The 17,939-nt window shown below is 46.9% G+C and overlaps 1 protein-coding gene across 1 annotated transcript in view; it reads right to left on the reverse strand.

Annotated features, from left to right (window-relative positions):
• The window catches only part of LOC119971714 (eosinophil peroxidase-like), a 110,321-nt gene that overhangs the window by 58,203 nt on the left and 34,179 nt on the right, over positions 1-17,939 (reverse strand). The window contains exons 2-4 of the mRNA XM_038807646.1: positions 14,178-14,268; positions 9,937-10,027; positions 1,493-1,647 (exon numbers count right to left, since the gene is read on the reverse strand). Of these exons, the coding sequence (XP_038663574.1) occupies positions 1,493-1,647; positions 9,937-10,027; positions 14,178-14,268 (337 nt within the window). The remainder of the gene's footprint in view (positions 1-1,492; positions 1,648-9,936; positions 10,028-14,177; positions 14,269-17,939) is intronic.

Raw genomic sequence — 17,939 nt, forward strand, 5'->3', positions numbered from 1 at the left:
AGCAGGGCATGGCATAGTATGCATGCGCTTGGTATTAGCCCAGCCACATGCCTAACACTACATTTATCCACACATATTGCCATCTGCTACATGTAGGTCAATTCTCTTGCATCTGGAGCTGATTGTAGTCTTTCTTTTCCTCTTCCAACGTTCTAACAATTAGCAATTCTCCCAAAAAATGACGACAGGCGCGATTCTCCGGAAAGATTTTGAAGTGTGGTAGCAAGCGAGAACTGCCCCAAGCTTCCCAGCGCTCAACCCAGCGAGGCCGGCAACGCTATTCAACGTTAATTGGTCCACTTCAAGAGGACTCATGGGCCTATCGCCATAAATGAAGGCTCATCAGCCGATTTGCCAGCATCGCGCTCGTCAGCCCCCCGCTAACAAGATCGAATAGCACTGAAGCTGCACTTGCTCAACCAACCCAGCCAGCTCACAACAATGGTGTCCATGAAACTGGCCCCAAGACTCGGGGATGCAGATCTGGGGACGCTCCTGCAATGGTGGCCAGGAGGGATGTCCTGTTCCCCCCAAGGTCCCGGAGGGGGTCAACCACAGGGCAGCCAGTGCTCCCTGGGATGAAGTGGCGGTGGCTGTGAGCTCGGGGAGTGTGACCAGGAGGTCTGACCTCCAGTGCAGGAAAAAGGTCAATGACCTACACCGGGCAGCACGAGTGAGCAGACACCAACCCCAGCCCCCCCCTCTCCAATGGGACCTTTCTTCCCCCATGCAAGCATCCATCCCCCAACTCACCATGCAACCCCCACCCTCCCTCCACCCACCTCTCCCTTCAGGCCCCCCAACCCTCCCTTCACCCCCTCTCCTTTCAAATCCCAACCGTTCCTTCACAAACCCCCCCTCTCACCACTGTGAACCACATGTGTGGCAAGACCGGCGCCTCAGAGATCGGGGCACCAATTTTACAAAAGTGGGGTTGAGGGTCCCCCACACACCCACCCACGGACATCACAACCTCCCCCCCCCCCCCCCCGCAGACATGGGCAATACCCCACAACCCCGGAAGGGCAACCCCCCCCCCCCCCCATCGCTAAAGGTCTGTGTGACCAACCCCCCCCCCATCCCCCGCTATACCACCCAGATGACCTGGCTGGGAGACTGTGATCTCAATCTGGTTGCACATATTTAAATACACCTAATGACTCTTTTATATTTACTTATCTGGATCCAGATCATGCGAGCGTAGCAGGTCAAGTTCATCAAGCGCGTCACCCGCACAAAATCCATTTTTGCCTGTCCTGCTATGTACCCAGGATTGGCGCCAGGTGCAACGAGGTGGGAAAATCGCGCACTTTCAGTCACAACAATAAGACTGAGGACATTGTTTTCAGAATGTGCCACGAACTAAACCAATGTTATTGCCTGCTCCCCGGTCCTTCCTCTACTTCTGTCTTCCACTTGGAATTTATTACTATTTTGCAAAATGCCCTGGAACACTTTTACAAAACTTTCCCTGAAAGTTGCTGTTGTTTACCTGTTACATTGGTGTAAGCCATCTGCCGTAAAATTTCTATGGTGTTTTCCATCAGCTCAGCTGATTTCACTGCTGTCAGGGTCGCAGCTACAGGAAGCTTGAAGAATTGGAGCAGCTCTTCGGCTGTCATATTTCCGGACCGTCTTTCTTTATACCTGGGAATCAAAGAGCACATCTTAAAGCAGTGGATAGTTTATCCTTGGCAGTGTAAGACTTTGACGAGAAGCCTTCCCCTGCCTTCCCAGCGAAAGTGTAGAACATGGTTAAGTAGAAGGCATAAATCAGTTGTATGAGCTTTACTATTGTCAAAGGAACAGCCCCTTATTTGAAGGAATTCAACTGAATTAGTTGCAGAGAAGAAAATGCCTCATCTGTGGTGTGATGCAGTTTGGCCATATGGGGACACATTCCACCTGGGAGGCTTTGTTCATTTTCTGATGCCTTTGTCCATCCAATCAGAAATCACTTGGAGGCATCATCTTAAATAACACCATTTATCTGGATAAGTGCAGCTCCAATAACACTCAAGAAGCTCAACACCACCCAGGACAAAGCAGCCGACTTGGCAATAACAGCCTATCCATTATCTTAAGCATTCCCTCCCTCCAGCACAAATGCACAATGGCAGCTGTGTGTACCATCCACAAGATGCATATCACTAGCTCACCAAGCCTCCTTCGACAGCATCTTCCAAACTCATGATCTCTACCACCCAAAAGGGCAGCAGACACATAGGAACACCACCAACTGCAAGTTCCCCTCCAAACCACACGCCATCCTGACTTTAAAATATATCACTATTCCTTCACTGCCTCTGGTCCTAAATCCTGCAACTCCCTCCCTAACAGCACTGTGGGTATACCTGCACCTCATGGATTGCAAAGGTTCAAGAAGTCAGTTCACCATCAATTTCTCAAGGGCAATTAGGGATGGGTAACAAATTCTGGCCTCACCAGCAAAGCCCACATCCTGTGAAAGAATTTAAAAAACAGGTAAATCTATCTGTAAAATTCCTCCAGGACCATTTGGTCTTGATTTCTTTCTTATATTAAAGGCGTGATTGTGTGATCTAAGATTATGGGCACGATTGAATGACCACGCTGCGCCCAAAAAGGCAACGTTCCATGGTGCAAAGTGTCCGATAGAAGCCGAGAGACCCCGCTCCCAGGATCTACCCGGCTTGCGATGCCTCATCAGATCTAAGTGATTTGTGCTATGTGAATCCGGCCCATTGTGGGCAGGATCACCTTTTAGCAAATCTGCATATTAGAGTGAGGCAGCGAGTCTTGCTCCAATATGCAGTTTCCCAAGGTACCCGAAGGGTTAGGATCTATCCCCTTCGCCTCCCTCCGACACCTCGGGTAAGCGCTGTTCAGTACTAGTCTCCATAACTGTGGACCAGACATAAGCATATTTCTCGACGCTGCAAGCATTGGGAAACATGAGGCTAAACACACTCGCAATGGAACTTTATTCCCAATTAATTACATTGCACCCTAGATAATCAGGCAAATGATCCTGCTTGATCTAACAGTAGTAATGATAAAATAATTTACTAATATTTAAAGTAGCAGTGAAACATTTCCTGCCCAGAGTCGTTGCACTTTGTCGCAGGTGGTTGACATTACCCTTTTCACTTATGTTCGTATTTCACTATTCAGAATTGAGTAAACCAGGAAACTCTAGCTAACAGCTAGCACACAGGTTACATCAGATTCTATTGAACAACATCAGATTCTATTGAACACTTCCAGTTCAGCAACAGGATGAGATAGCAAACTTCCTACCACCGCACTCTGCCATCAAGTACTTTCAGACCAGGTACAACAGCGGCTAGATAGGAAAATGACTTGCTCTCATATAGTACAATGTCACATCTCTGATGCATCCCAAATCACTTCACATGGTTGTAGTGATCTCTATATGTGCATGTACACAAGGGGTTAATGTGTAATCAGTCGCACCACATGATCACTAGAGGGCCGGACCAACAGGGGTATAAAACATTGAGTCTCTCTCTCTCTCTCTCTTGGGTGCACTGTGACCAGGGCCGTAGCAGACTAGTTCAGATGGCTAGTGGCATTATGTATAGTTTCCGTAGTTAGATCTTGTTAACCTTATCACTAGTATCAAAGTTAAACTAAAGAACTCATGTAATTATTGTTGTAGTTACTCAATAAACCTTTTGTTACTACTGGACGAATTCAAATTTTCTTCATCGAGATTCAGAATACGTCATCATTAGCCAAGGATTGAGTAGCACATGTTACCTACCACACAGGTAACAAAACATGGTACCAGGTGTGTTGGCTTTAGCAGAACTAGTTAGATTAGGTTAGACAAAAAGAGCAGAAAATTCATCCGGATATTCGACTGGAAGACTTTGCAGTAAATGGACCTTCGATGACTACCTATGGGACTCATTGGACCTCTAGGGCAGCTGGAAACAACCGGTAATTTAAGTTGGAACTGGAAAAGATTTGAACAGTTTTTCCAAATAATTATCACAGCTAATGATTTAAGCACGGTCTCTGACGCAACAAAAATAGCACTACTACTCTCAATAGGAGGGCATGAAGCTAGAGAAATCTATAATTGCTTTAATTACTTCGAAGGTGAAGGCAACACCAAATTATAAGTAATACTCAAAAACAATTGATGAACACTGTAAGAGTCAGTCTGGTGAGATGCTGGAAAGATTTAACTATTGTCATAAATGCCAGAGAAACAGAGGGCCCATCACTGATTTTATTACAAATCTCAAGTTAATACCGCAAGGCTGTGCTTATGCTGATTTCAGAGACACTATAACATAGAACAGTACAGCACAGAACAGGCCCTTCGGCCCTCGATGTTGTGCCGTGCCATGATCACCCTACTCAAACCCACGTATCCACCCTATACCCGTAACCCAACAACCTCCCCCCCTTAACCTTACTTTTTTTAGTACACTACGGGCAATTTAGCATGGCCAATCCACCTAACCCACACATCTTTGGACTGTGGGAGGAAACCGGAGCACCCGGAGGAAACCCACACACACACACGGGGAGGACGTGCAGACTCCGCACAGACAGTGACCCAGCCGGGAATCGAACCTGGGACCCTGGAGCTGTGAAGCATTTATGCTAACCACCATGCTACCGTGCTGGATAATAATGGATCAATTCATTTCTGGACTACCTGACAAAAATCAGAAGGAAGAACTTTCACAAGATAAGTATCTAACTCTAGAAACTGCTATACAAAAATGCCTTGCTTATGAACAAAAACGAAATCAATACTGTGAGTCTTTACAAACATAGAATTAGTACCTCGAAAACAAAATCGGTAAAAATGGTGCAAACACTCACCACAAGGCAGAGGCAGGATCTCACTCAATGCAACAGCACTTTTTGATTGGCAGCCACCTTGAGCGAGAGCGTTCCGGCCAGTACGTATGCGCACTTCTCAAAAAGAAGGAAAATGGCAAAATACACTCAAGAAGCCGCGCATGCACATTGTGAAAAGAGCGCACACTAAAGAAAACTCGAATTGCGCATGCGCAATCGATTCCTATGCATGACATCACGAGTGTCATGACATCAGAGGACCCGGACCACGTCCACTTAAAAGGGAAATACACGAAAATGAACAAAAATAAATTTAAAGCTGCAAAACCCAATTTTCTTACCTCAAAAGACAGAACAATGCCTGAACTTACACCAGCAGTTGAAAATAACTTTTACAACACCATGGAACAAGCAGTCTGCAACACCCAAAGTGAAGAGCACAATGACAAATCCAAAACCAAAGAAGATGATTTGTTCATTGAGCATGTCGAGAATGATAACAACTCCGAAACAAAATGAGATGATTTGTCTATCGAACAATACACACAATACTACTCAGACATGGCTGAGTTATTCAGATATGCTGATCACAGCATCAGCAACACGGTTGCAAAGCTCAACATGACTCTACTTATGGTAGATGATTCCAATACCACGATGCCATAGCAGATCATCAGTACATTGGATGACAGCAACCGGTCAAATACCCAAGAAGATTACACCACACAGAGAGCACAGAAAGACTCCACAGAGAGAGCGATGAAAGTCTCTACAGAGAGAGCAATGAAAGACCAACAGAGAGCACGATGAAAGACTCCACAGAGAGAGTGATGAAAGACTGCACAGAGAGCGCGATGAAAGACTCCACAGAGAGCGTGATGAAAGACTCCAGAGAGAGAGCGACGAAAGACTCCACAGAGAGAGCGATGCGAGCCTCCACAAAGAGAGTGACGCAAGCCTCCACAGACAGCTCAGTGACAGACTCAAAAATAGAAGCAAGCAAACACTCCATAGCAAACACCATGCATGAACAGACTATGAAGGTCTATCCACCTTATCTGCGCAACCAGCAGCAGACTATGAAAGTCTACCAAGCTCACGTGAACAACAAAAAGACTATGAAAGTCTGCCCACCTTATTTGAGCCACCAGAGGAAGACTATGAAAGTCTACCCAGCCCATTTAACCAACAAGAAGACACTGAATGTCTACCCGCTGTATGTGAGAATAGTAACAATGTGATCACAATCGACTTACAGGATGTGCAGCATCACAGCGAGACTGTACAGAAGCACTCAACAATCAGAGGAGGGCTACTCATGTGCCCAGAGAGACTACGTCAATTGAAATTGTGAAGATTATGACTCCAGAAGAGGAGCACCATGTGTCCAGAGAGACTAAGCCAATTGAAATCTTGAAGATTTTGACTCCAGAAGAGGAGCACCAAGACTGAAGCGAGACAATGTCAATAGAAATCCTGAAGATTATGACTCCAGAAGAGGAGCACCAAGAGTCCAGAGAGACCACGTCAATAAAAATCTTGAAGATTATGACTCCAGAAGAGGAGCACCACGACCCACAACAAAATGAAATTGTGAAGATTTTGACTCCAGAAGGGGAGCACCAAGAAACCAAAGGTGATTCAAATGAACCAGAAATAACTCCAGAAGAGCAGCACAAAGAGATCACAGATGATTAAATGAACCTGAAATGACTACAAAGGAGGAGCACCAAGAAATCAATGATGATTCAAGTGAACCAGAAATGACTCTAGAAGAGGAGTACCAAGTAAGCAAAGAAGAGGAATCAAATCCACCATAAATGACTGATGTCACCAACATCAGTGCAACATCAGATCATTCTCACAATTCTCAAGAAGAAACGCTCAATATAACAGATATCACAAAGGACACTGACACCAATAACTTCTGAGATATTTCTGAATGAAATTTCCAATTTGTTGGCCTAGCTATCGTTCTATGGTATAGTTCCTGTCTGGTTCTTGACAAGCTCACAATATTCTGCTCATTACATTGTTCCCACTTCATGTATCTTCACTGTGCTGAACTCAACATTCCTACACATTCTTCTACAATTAAATTAAAATTCAGTGTCATCTACTCAGCACATCCAGGCGTATTTCAACTTGTTGCCGAGTCTTTTCCACCTTTTTTTTTTAATAAATGTTTTTATTCAGTTTTCATATTTTATATTGAACAAATTACAAATTGTTAGGAGAGAAAAAGAACAAAAAAAAAAAAAACAAACAAACACGCAAAAATTAACATACATATTTACAGGTAAGCATCTTCGTAGTGGTAACTGCGCCCCCCCCCCCCCCTCAACATGTTTATTTAGTTTGGTTTTGGGCCTTAGCTAGCCATCGAACCCCCGTACCGAACCTGTAGCCCCCCCCCCCCTCCCGCCACCTTCCCCCGACTATTCTTCCTCTTGTACATTGGCCACAATAGGTCCCGGAACAGTTGCATGAATGGCTCCCACGTTCTGTGGAAGCCGTCGTCCGACCCTCGGATGGCAAATTTGATTTTCTCCATTTGGAGAGATTCCGAGAGGTCGGACAGCCAGTCCGCAGCTCTGGGCGGTGCTGCTGACCGCCAGCCAAACAGGATTCTACGGCGGGCGATCAGGGAGGCAAAGGCAAGGGCGTCCGCCCTCCTCCCCAGGAATAGATCTGGCTGTTCTGAAACCCCGAAGACCGCCACTATCGGGCATGGCTCCACCCTCACTCCCACCACTTTGGACATAACCTCGAAGAAGGCTGTCCAGTACTCCACGAGTCTGGGGCAAGACCAGAACATGTGGGCGTGGTTGGCCGGGCCTCTTTGGCACCGTTCACATCTGTCTTCCACCTCCGGGAAGAACCTACTCATACGGGTTCTTGTTAAGTGGGCTCTATGTACCACTTTTAGTTGCGTCAGGCTGAGCCTTGCGCACGTGGAGGTGGAGTTGACCCTATGCAGTGCTTCGCTCCAGAGTCCCCACCCTATCTCCATCCCCAGGTCGTCCTCCCATTTCCTCCTTGTTGCGTCCAGTACGGTGTCGTCCCTATCTACCAGTCGGTCATACATGTCACTACAGTTCCCTTTCTCTAGGATACTTGCGTCCAGTAGGTCTTCCAGTAGTGTCTGTCGTGGCGGTTGTGGGTACGTCCTTGTCTCCTTTCGTAGGAAGTTTTGAGCTGCAGGTACCGTAGCTCGTTCCCCCCAGCTAGCTGAAATTTCTCTGTCAGTTCGTCCAGTGTTGCGATCCTGTCGTCCGTGTATAGGTCCCTGACTGTCAGTGTCCCCCCGTCCTGCCTCCACCTTTTGAAGGTGGCGTCAGTCAGTGCTGGTGTGAACCTATGGTTGTTGCAGATGGGAGCCCTGTTCGACATTTTGGTCAGGCCAAGTTGCTGCCGCAGTTGGTTCCAGGATTGGAGGGTGGCTGTCACCACTGGGCTGCTGGAGTGTTTTTTGGGTGGGGATGGGAGTGCTGCCGTGGCGAGGGCCCGGAGGGAGGTTCCCATGCAGGAGGCCTCCTCCGCACGCACCCACTCAGCCTCTGGCTCCTGGATCCATCCCCTTACTCGCTCGGCTGTTGCTGCCCAGTGGTAGAATTGTAGATTCGGGAGGGCTAGCCCTCCCCTGGTTTTTGTTTTTTGTAAGACCTTCTTTGGGATCCTAGCATTTTTACCCCCCCATACGAACGCCATGATGAGTTTGTCCAGCGCTTTGAAAAAGGCCTTGGGGATGTAGATCGGAATGGATCTAAACAGGAAGAGGAACCTGGGCAGTACGTTCATTTTGATCGTCTGAACTCTCCCCGCGAGGGAGAGCGGGAGTGTGTTCCATCTTTGCAGGTCCTTTTAACTTCCTCCGTCAGGCTGGTGAGGTTCCATTTGTGGATCCCTTTCCAGTCATGGGCTATTTGGATCCCCAGGTAGCGGAATTTATGTCGGGCTTGATTGAACGGCAGCCCCTTTAGTGCTGCCCCCCCCCCCCTTGCGGGTGTACTGGGAAGATCTCACTTTTGCTCATGTTGAGTTTGTAGCCCGAGAAGGCTCCAAACTCTTTCAGGAGCGCGATGATTCCGTCCATGCTGCTTTGTGGGTCCGAGATATAGAGGAGCAGATCATTCGCATAGAGTGAGACTCTGTGCTCTCTACCTCCCCTTCGGATCCCCCTCCAATTTTTTGCTGCCCTGAGCGCGATTGCTAGCGGTTCAATTGCTAGTGCGAACAGCAGCGGGGACAGTGGGCATCCTTGTCTGGTGCCCCTGTGCAGCTGGAAGTATTGGGAGTTGGTATTGTTGGTCTGTACACTCGCCATGGGAGCGTTGTACAGGAGCTTTACCCAAGCGGTGAACCCTGTTCCAAGCCCGAACCGCTCCAGTACCTCTATGAGGTATTTCCACTCGACTCTGTCGAAGGCCTTTTCTGCGTCCAGGGAGACGATCACCTCTTGTGTTCTCTCCCCGGAGGGGGTCATTATCACGTTCAGCAGGCGCCTGATGTTCGCGGTAAGCTGTCTACCTTTGACAAAGCCCGTCTGGTCCTCTGTGACCACCTCAGGTACACAGTCTTCTAGCCTCTTGGCTAGGATTTTGGCCAGTATTTTGGCGTCTGCATTCAGCAGAGATATGGGTCTGTATGACCCACATTCCGTTGGGTCTTTGTCTTTCTTAGGTATCAGCGAGATTGAGGCCTGTGCTAACGTGGGTGGCAATGTGCCCCTAGCTAGCGAGTCTGTGAACATCTCCCGCAGGTGCGGGGCCAGCGCTGTCGCAAATTTTTTGTAGAAGTCCGCCGGGAATCCGTCCGGTCCCGGCGCCTTCCCCGCCTGCATGGAGCTAATGCTGTCCATGATCTCTCCCAGTGCTAGTGGTGCTTCCAGATCCCGTTTTCTGCCCTCTCCCACAACTGGTATGTCCAGTCCGTCAAGAAACCGGTTCATCCCAGCCTTCCCCGTTGGGGGCTCTGAGGTGTACAGCTCTTGGTAGAAGGCCTGTCTTTTCCACCTTAAAGGAATTCCATACAATGGGCCTTAGCATTTAACTTGTTTTCCACATTTAACAGAGCCCGCTTTGTTCTTTTCTTAACATGTTTGAATCTTACCTCACGACAGATTTGACGGAACAAAAGGCATGATCAAATGCTTCCTTGACTGTCTCATTCACAAACTCATTCATTTGCTGACGTCGACATCCTGCAAGACCGAAAGAAAAATCACATGGTTTACAGATTGAAGCAATGGATTTAAAAGTAATAAATATAATGGCGATCGTAGGCTAAATAGGAATAATATCCTATTTAGTTCCAAATGTTCCAATTCTGGGAAGTTGCCCTGAGACATTTTAGTTCATCTTTATCTTGAAATGAGATCTTTAGTGAAAATCTCATCTTATCATAGAATCCCTACAGTGCAGAAGAAGGCTATTCAGCCCATCGAGTCCGCACCGGTTTTCTGAAAGCACTGTACCTAGGCCCACTTCCCCAACCAATCCCCATAACTCCACCTAACCTGCGCATCTTCAGGCAGCTGCGGGCTCAGTCCATGGCTGCCCTGGTGGGGAGCGGGGGAAGCGGGCACCGGGGGGTGGGGGGGTTTCTTATGGGCGGCTGGGAGAGATTGGGCTGGATGGATCCTCGGGCGCGCAGCCAATCGGGGGCCTAGTTTCTTTGTGTGGGTCCGCGGTCTGAGTCCGCCATGGCGCTCGGCAAGGCTGCTGGAGGCCGCCGCCGTGCGCATTCGCAGACTCGGAACTGGAAGTGCGAGGCAGGTATCCACAGCCAAAGTTGCGTGAAGCACTCCGGGTCCCTGTTACCCTCCTGAAGGTAAGTGAATCAGTTTTTTTTTCAGGAAACTCGGGAGTGCAATGCCTGCGCTTTTACGTTGGCGTGGGGACATAGCCCCATTTTGGGAGAATCCAGCCCTATCAAGGGATAGAGACAATGGTAGTGTGGATATAAAATCAGCAGTCAAAAAGCAGAGGGTAGAGGTAGTTGTTTTTTCAACTGGATGGAAATATACTCTGGTGTCGCCAAGGAGTCTGTATTAGGACCCCTGCTCTTAATATAATGTTAATGACCTGGACTACAGCATTCGTAACCTTTTTTCAAAGTTTTTCAATGCCTCAAAGTGTAGTCAACAATGAGAAGGATAGTAGCAAATTTCAGGAGAAATTAGACAGACTGGTGAAGTAGGCAGACACATGTTAGGCAGATGAAAATTACGACAGAAAAAAAGAAGTGATGTATCTTGGAAGGAAAAATAAGGAGAAGCAGTACAAACTAATTATAATTTTATAGGGGGTGCAGAGACATAGATGCCTGCCAATAAATCTTCAAAGATGCCAGGAGAAGTTGATGAAGATGTTTAAAATACACATGGCATCCGAGGCTTTATAAAAGAGGCACACAGTACAAAATCAAGAATGTTCTGCTAAAACATTATTAAGCACTGGTTAGGCCCCAGCTGGAGGATGGTGCTTAATTCTGGCACCACACTTTAGGAAGGATGTTAAGGCCTTGGAGAAGGAGCAGGGAAGATTTACCAGAATGGCGCCAGGATTGACAGACTTCAATTCTGTATAGAAGAACGAGAGAAGCTGGATCTGTTCTCCTTACAGCACAGATTGTTAAGAAAAGATTTTTAAAAAAGTGTTCAACATTTGGGCGGCACGGTGGCACAGTGGTCAGCACTGCTGCCTCACAGCTCCAGGGACCCGGATGACTGTGTGGAGTTTGCACTTTCTCTCGTGGCGGCATGGGTTTCCTCCGGGTGCTCCGATTTCCTTCCACATGCAAAGATGTGCAGGTTAGGTGGATTGGCCATGCTAAATTGGCCCTCAGTGTTCAAAAGGTTAGGTGGGGTTACTGGGTTATGGAGATAGGGTGGAAGCGTGGGGTACAGTAGTATGCTCGTTTCAAGGGCCGGTACAGACTCAATGGGCCAAATGGCCTCCAACTGCACTGGAGGGATTCTATGATTACAAGAGGTTTTCATAGATTAATTATGCAATGTTCTAAGAAAACTTAAGAAAGAAGCCATGCCTCAGTAATCAACAGATGGCATGCCCAACAAAGTGGTGGCAAGCAAAATTGCACGTCCTGGAACACCCACCTGATAGTAACTGTGGGGAACTGTCTTCATTATGTCAATGAATTAACCAGGACTCAGATAAGCGTGGTCCATCTACTGCAAGGAGACCTGTAGCTTTATGTAACATTTGGGGCAGCACGGTAGCATGGTGGTTAGCATAAATGCTTCACAGCTCCAGGGTCCCAGGTTCGATTCCCGACTGGGTCACTGTCTGTGTGGAGTCTGCACGTCCTCCCCGTGTGTGTGTGGGTTTCCTCCGGGTGCTCCGGTTTCCTCCCACAGTCCAAAGATGTGCGGGTTAGGTGGATTGGCCATGCTAAATTGCCCGTAGTGTCCTAAAAAGTAAGGTTGGGGGGGTTGTTGGGTTGGGGATACATGGGTTTGAGTAGGGTGATCATTGCTCGGCACAACATCGAGGGCCGAAGGGCCTGTTCTGTGCTGTACTGTTCTATGTTCTATGGACTGGCTTGTCCGCTGATAATAACAACCAGCTGCAGCCTGAGACTGTCTGAATGCCTTTGTGAAATGTGTGGCATTATGACCTATGAAAATGGTGCTGTAAGAGTTACTCTATGGGCAATCCCTCCGTATACACAGGGTCTGCTCAGACGAGGAGGAGCGTAAGAGACATCTACAGACGCTGAAAGATGCCCTCATATGAACGGGGTACGGCGCTTTACTCATCCATCGACAGTTCCAATGCGCCACAGCAAAAAACCGCACCGACCTCCTGAGAAGACAAACACAGGACACAACCGACAGAGTACCCTTCATCGTCCAGTACTTTCCCGGAGCGGAGAAACTACGACATCTTCTTTGCAGCCTTCAACACGTCATCGATGAAGATGAACATCTTGCCACACCCCCACTACTTGCCTTCAAACAACCTCGCAACCTCAAACAAACCATTGTTTGCAGCAAATTACCCAGCCTTCAGAACAGCAACCACGACACCACACAACCCTGTCATGGCGATCTCTGCAAGACGTGACAGACCATCGACATGGATACCACCATTAACGTGAGAACACCACCCATCAGGTACGCGGTACATGCTCGTGCGACTCGGCCAACGTTGTCTACCTTATATGCTGCAGGAAAGGATGTCCCAAAGCGTGGTACATTGGCGAGACCATGCAGACGCTGCGACAACGAATGAACGGACATCGCGCAACAATCACCAGGCAGGAATGTTCCCTTCCAGTCGGGGAACACTTCAGCAGTCAAGGGCATTCAGCATCTGATCTCCGGGTAAGCGTTCTCCAAGGCAGCCTTCAGGACGCGCGACAACTCAGAATCGCTGAGCAGAAACTTATAGCCAAGTTCCGCACACATGAGTGCAGCCTCAACCAGGACCTGGCATTCATGTCGCATTACATTCATCCCCCACTATCTGGCCTGGGCTTGTGAAATCCTACCAACTGTCCTGGCTTGAGACAATTCACACTCTTTAACCTGGGGTTACCCCTATTTCTGGATCTGTAAAGATTTAATCACTGCTAATGCTCGCATTCTAAGCATTGTCTGGCATCTTTGAATTTGTCTATATATATGTTTCTGGAACATACCTCTTCATTCACCTGAGAAAGGAGCAGTGCTCCGAAAGCTAGTGTTTGAAACAAACATGTTGGACTTTAACCTGGTGTTGTAAGACTTCGTACTAACTTTAGATGGTTCTTTAAGTTTTACTCTAATAGTTCCGCTGAAAGAGTTAGAAGGAAAAAGAAACTTCTAACTCCAGAGTAACTATTTAAACACCCAGACCTAGCCTTGCACCAGACATCACACACAACCACAACCCCAGGGGAACAACTACATCACCCGCACACCCAACCTGACCCCCTCTCCCGACTCCCCACTCCCCATCCGACTGCCTACTCCCTTCCACTCCCCCTCCCACAGCTCCGCCTGCTGCGACCCAGTCCGACAATCCCCCTCTCAGACTGACCCCCCCCCCCCCCCCCCCCCCCCCCCCGCGCCATTGAATTCCCATGCACCAAATTGCTGACGTTAGAACTCTGGGCGGGATTTACCAACCACCCCGCCGCATGTTTTCCAGGAACCACTGGTCCTCCCACTGTCAACGTGATTTCCCGTTGACTGTACCTCTTGTCGCCCGGAAAGCCGTGCACCGGCGTGGGACAGCTGGTAAATGCTGCCCTCTATCTCCGAGGCACTCCTTTGCTGAAAAGCCGGTGGGTTGGTAAATACTGTTTGCTGTACACTAAAATGCATGGACTGCAGAAACGTTTACCTTGTATGTTGTGACTTTTTTTGGCCGAGGTAGAAGTGGAGCTCAGGTAACTAAGTAGGAGCAACAGCTGGGGAATTCCTCTGCTTAAGACCTACATGTGAAAAAATAAACAGTTAGCACGACAGTGGCATCGTCATTTCATTGGATATAAGCCTAGAAATGACAATGAATAAATTAGCAGAGTCATATTTGAATTAGATCAGCTATAATGGCCGTGATTTAATGAGAGAAAAGAGTCCTGTGTTCGGTATGGGACAATTGGGCGCGGCCGTTTTGGCGCGGCCGTTTGGACGCAGCCGTTTGGGCGCCATGGGACAATTGGGCGCAGCCAATTTGGCGCGGCCGTTTGGGCGCAGACGACAGAAATTCTTTTAGTTTTTGTGGCTAGTAAATTGTTGCAAATTGTTGCAAGTAAATTTAAAAACCTTAAATTAGTTCATTTAGTTTAGTTCATTTGGTGATTATGAGCAAGGCTCCTCAAGTACTCGATAGCATCCATGTTTTCAAATTTAAGAACAGTTTCATGTATTCTTTTATCTTTATTGTAAATTAAAAACCTTAAATTAGTTCATTTAGTTAAAAACCTTAAATTAGTTCATTTAGTTAAAAACTAAAGTTAAAAAACCTTTAGTTTAGTTCATTTGGTAATTATGAGCAAGGCTCCTCAAGTACTCGATAGCATCCATGTTTTCAAATTTAAGAACAGTTTCATGTATTCTTTTATCTGCATCTCTATACTTTTTTAGTTTTTGTGGCGGTTCATGGCCGGCTAGTAACCTTTCATAATATGCATCTCTACCTTTCTGTACTTTACGCAGGCCATCAATTAGTTTCCATATGGTGGGATGATGCATGCCAAGTTCATATTTCAATCGACGGTGGGCTGCCTCCGCATTATTGTTTGTGCGGTCTTCCCCGTTTAATGTTCTCTGATAAAGGTTCCAAATCTCAGGGCGAAATAAAGGTGTTCGTCTACCATTTCCTCGTCTGTTCAGACGACCAACATATGTATCTTCAAACCAGTTGAGTAAATCTTGAAGTTCTTGCGGCAGTTGGGTCGCTAAAGCATCCAGATATTCATCGATTTTGTTCAAAGGTACAAAGGCAATGGCAATAATCATTTTAGCTTTTAACGCAAAATCTGGATCAGTGTTATACAAACTACAGAACCCCATACTAGCTAGATGTTTTTGCCTATTTTGAGCTAAATGAAAAAAAATCCTTTTATTTGAACATCAGGGAATATGTCTTTCATAGCACTGTGCGCAGCTTGTTCATAATCACAGACGATTGAACTGGGTTTCAAGTTGGGTTCGATTTCTTTCAATAATGCGAACATTCTCGCATATGTGGTGCGTTGCTGGTTGGGCAAAAGAGCATAAACCGTAGGAGTAACTCCTCCGTGTTTTTTTACCATAATTACATAAATCTGAGAAAAGAGGCTGGGAGCAATACTGAATGTGCCATCTGCAAACCACATATCAGATGCCAATAAGTGCTGTAGCCAGCTCTGTCTTCCGAAGATTAATATCCGGTCGTGACCTGGTCCGCTATCACAAAGTAAAAAATTTTCTTCCACTCCTGGTTGAGGGACATATATCCTGTAGCATTCTGGCACAATCAATTGTTGTAAATCACTTGGATTGGTGGGGGCGTTCAATACATAATTATGCTTTCTGCTTATCATTCTCCTCAAAGCAGATATATTAGGAATGGCTGGTAGACTAGCTTGGGATATGTCTGTCAAACATTCATTAACAACTACAGTCGGTGCCTCAAGGGTTTCCTGTGCTCTCTTTTTTATTTTAGTTTTCACGAGTGCAACCTCTACTTGTGCAGCAGAAGCATCATGCGAATGGCTGTTCAGCTGCCTCACCACGTTTGCAGCTTTAGTATGGAGCCGTGCTTTGCACCGGTTTTTTTGCTCACAACGCCAAAATTTCACTTCGCTGTCACCTTTGCTTGTTTTGTCAAAGACGTAAAGGAATCCGTTATGAACAAATTTTTCTTTACCACGTTTCGTTGATACTGCCTCAGCCATCATATGGGTATGCGAATTGGTTTAGTTAAAAAATATATAAAAAGATGGTGATAGAACGCACCAGCACCCAACTCAACGCACCCGCACCAGCAGCCAACTCAACTGAGGCTAATTCACAAATAAAGAAATGTTATTTTTGCGCCAAAACGTCCGGCGCCAAAACAGCCGGCGTCAAAACAGCTGGCGCCAAAACGGCCGCGCCACAATGGCCGCGCCCAAATGGCTGTGCCAAAACGTACCTAACCCCCTGTGTTGTGGGCAAGTTTAGTGTGGTATTTTTTGGTGCTTGTAGTGCCGGATCAGAAACTACCACAAAATGAATCAGGCAAAATACTGAAAACATTCTACAAAAACTTACACTTCAAGTTAGCCATTTAAATTATGTTCCCTATATGGGGTTGTATTTCACCCTGGGCTAGAGTTCTGCTTTAGTTCTGGGGCTGAACATTTCTCCTGGACTAAGGGAGCTGAAATGATTCTGCATCCATTGACACATCTTGTGGGCCTGTGCCATGGGAGTTGTAGTTTTCAGCCTGCTCCTGTGTTTCCAGAGGCACTAGACAAACTCATCAATGGTGAGTATCTTCTGCAAATGTGCGTTATTTTAGAAATTTACCATTGGTTAGTGACCCCCAAAAAATCCAACAATGTGACACACATTATCTCAAAGATTTGCTATAATCGTGTAATTTGTGGGCTACCACCAGAAAAAATAATTCTGAAAGCTCCGGCTGTTACTGCCTGTAGCTATTCCCACCTGGAGATTTGCTGTAATGGTATGCCACACTTGTCTGTCTTGCACCATCCTCACATCCTCTGTAGCTCGTTTACAACCACTCTGATATCTATTACCCAACTATGCCTACATTGACATCTCTTTCTACTGTGCTCCACTTTGCCATCTCATAGAGATCCCTGTTACTATTCGGCCCTGATCAAATGGCTACAATACTGGCATTTTCTTCTTTGGATGTCACTTTTCAGAATTCTTTTCATTCTTCCAATTTCAAGCACCTCTTCATTGGTCTTATGGTCCGTAAATGGAATAGTAGCACACGTATGTGCATCCACATTTCAAAGGCCTCTACTTTCTTCCACAGATCTTTATTTATTGTCCAGGTTTCTGAGACATACAGGAAAGTGGGTAGAATGTAACATTTTATGAGATTTCCCTTGGTACAAGCTTGTTAACATATCCTTCATCTTCACAAAATTGCTTGCATCTACCCTTCTTTAAATTTTGACATCACATCTGCCATAGAATCATTGAATTTACAGTGCAGAAGGAGTCCATTCGGCCCATCGTGTCTGCACCGGCCCTTGGAAAGAGCACCTTATTCCCGTAACCCAGTCACCCCACCTAACCTTTTTGGACACTAAGGGCAATTTAGTATGGCCAATCCACCTAACCTGCACATTTTGGACTATGGTTTTTTGAGGAAGTGGAGGATAGATGCGGACGCTGTGGGGAAAGCCCGACGAATCATGTACTTATGTTCTGGGCGTGTCCGAAGTTGAGGGGATTCTGGCAGGGATTTGCGGATGTTATGTCAGAGGTATGGGAGGGTGACTCTGAGTCCAGAATTGGCGACATTTGGGGCCGAGGGGGGGGGGGGGGGGGGGGGGGGGGGGGGGTGGAGGCCGATGTTCTGGCCTTCTCCTCCCTGGTGGCCTGGAGATGGATTTTGTTGGGATGGAGGCTCTCGGAGCCCCCAAAGTCA

The sequence above is a fragment of the Scyliorhinus canicula genome, chromosome 9 (assembly GCF_902713615.1).
Source record: "Scyliorhinus canicula chromosome 9, sScyCan1.1, whole genome shotgun sequence".
Taxonomy (NCBI): domain Eukaryota; kingdom Metazoa; phylum Chordata; class Chondrichthyes; order Carcharhiniformes; family Scyliorhinidae; genus Scyliorhinus; species Scyliorhinus canicula.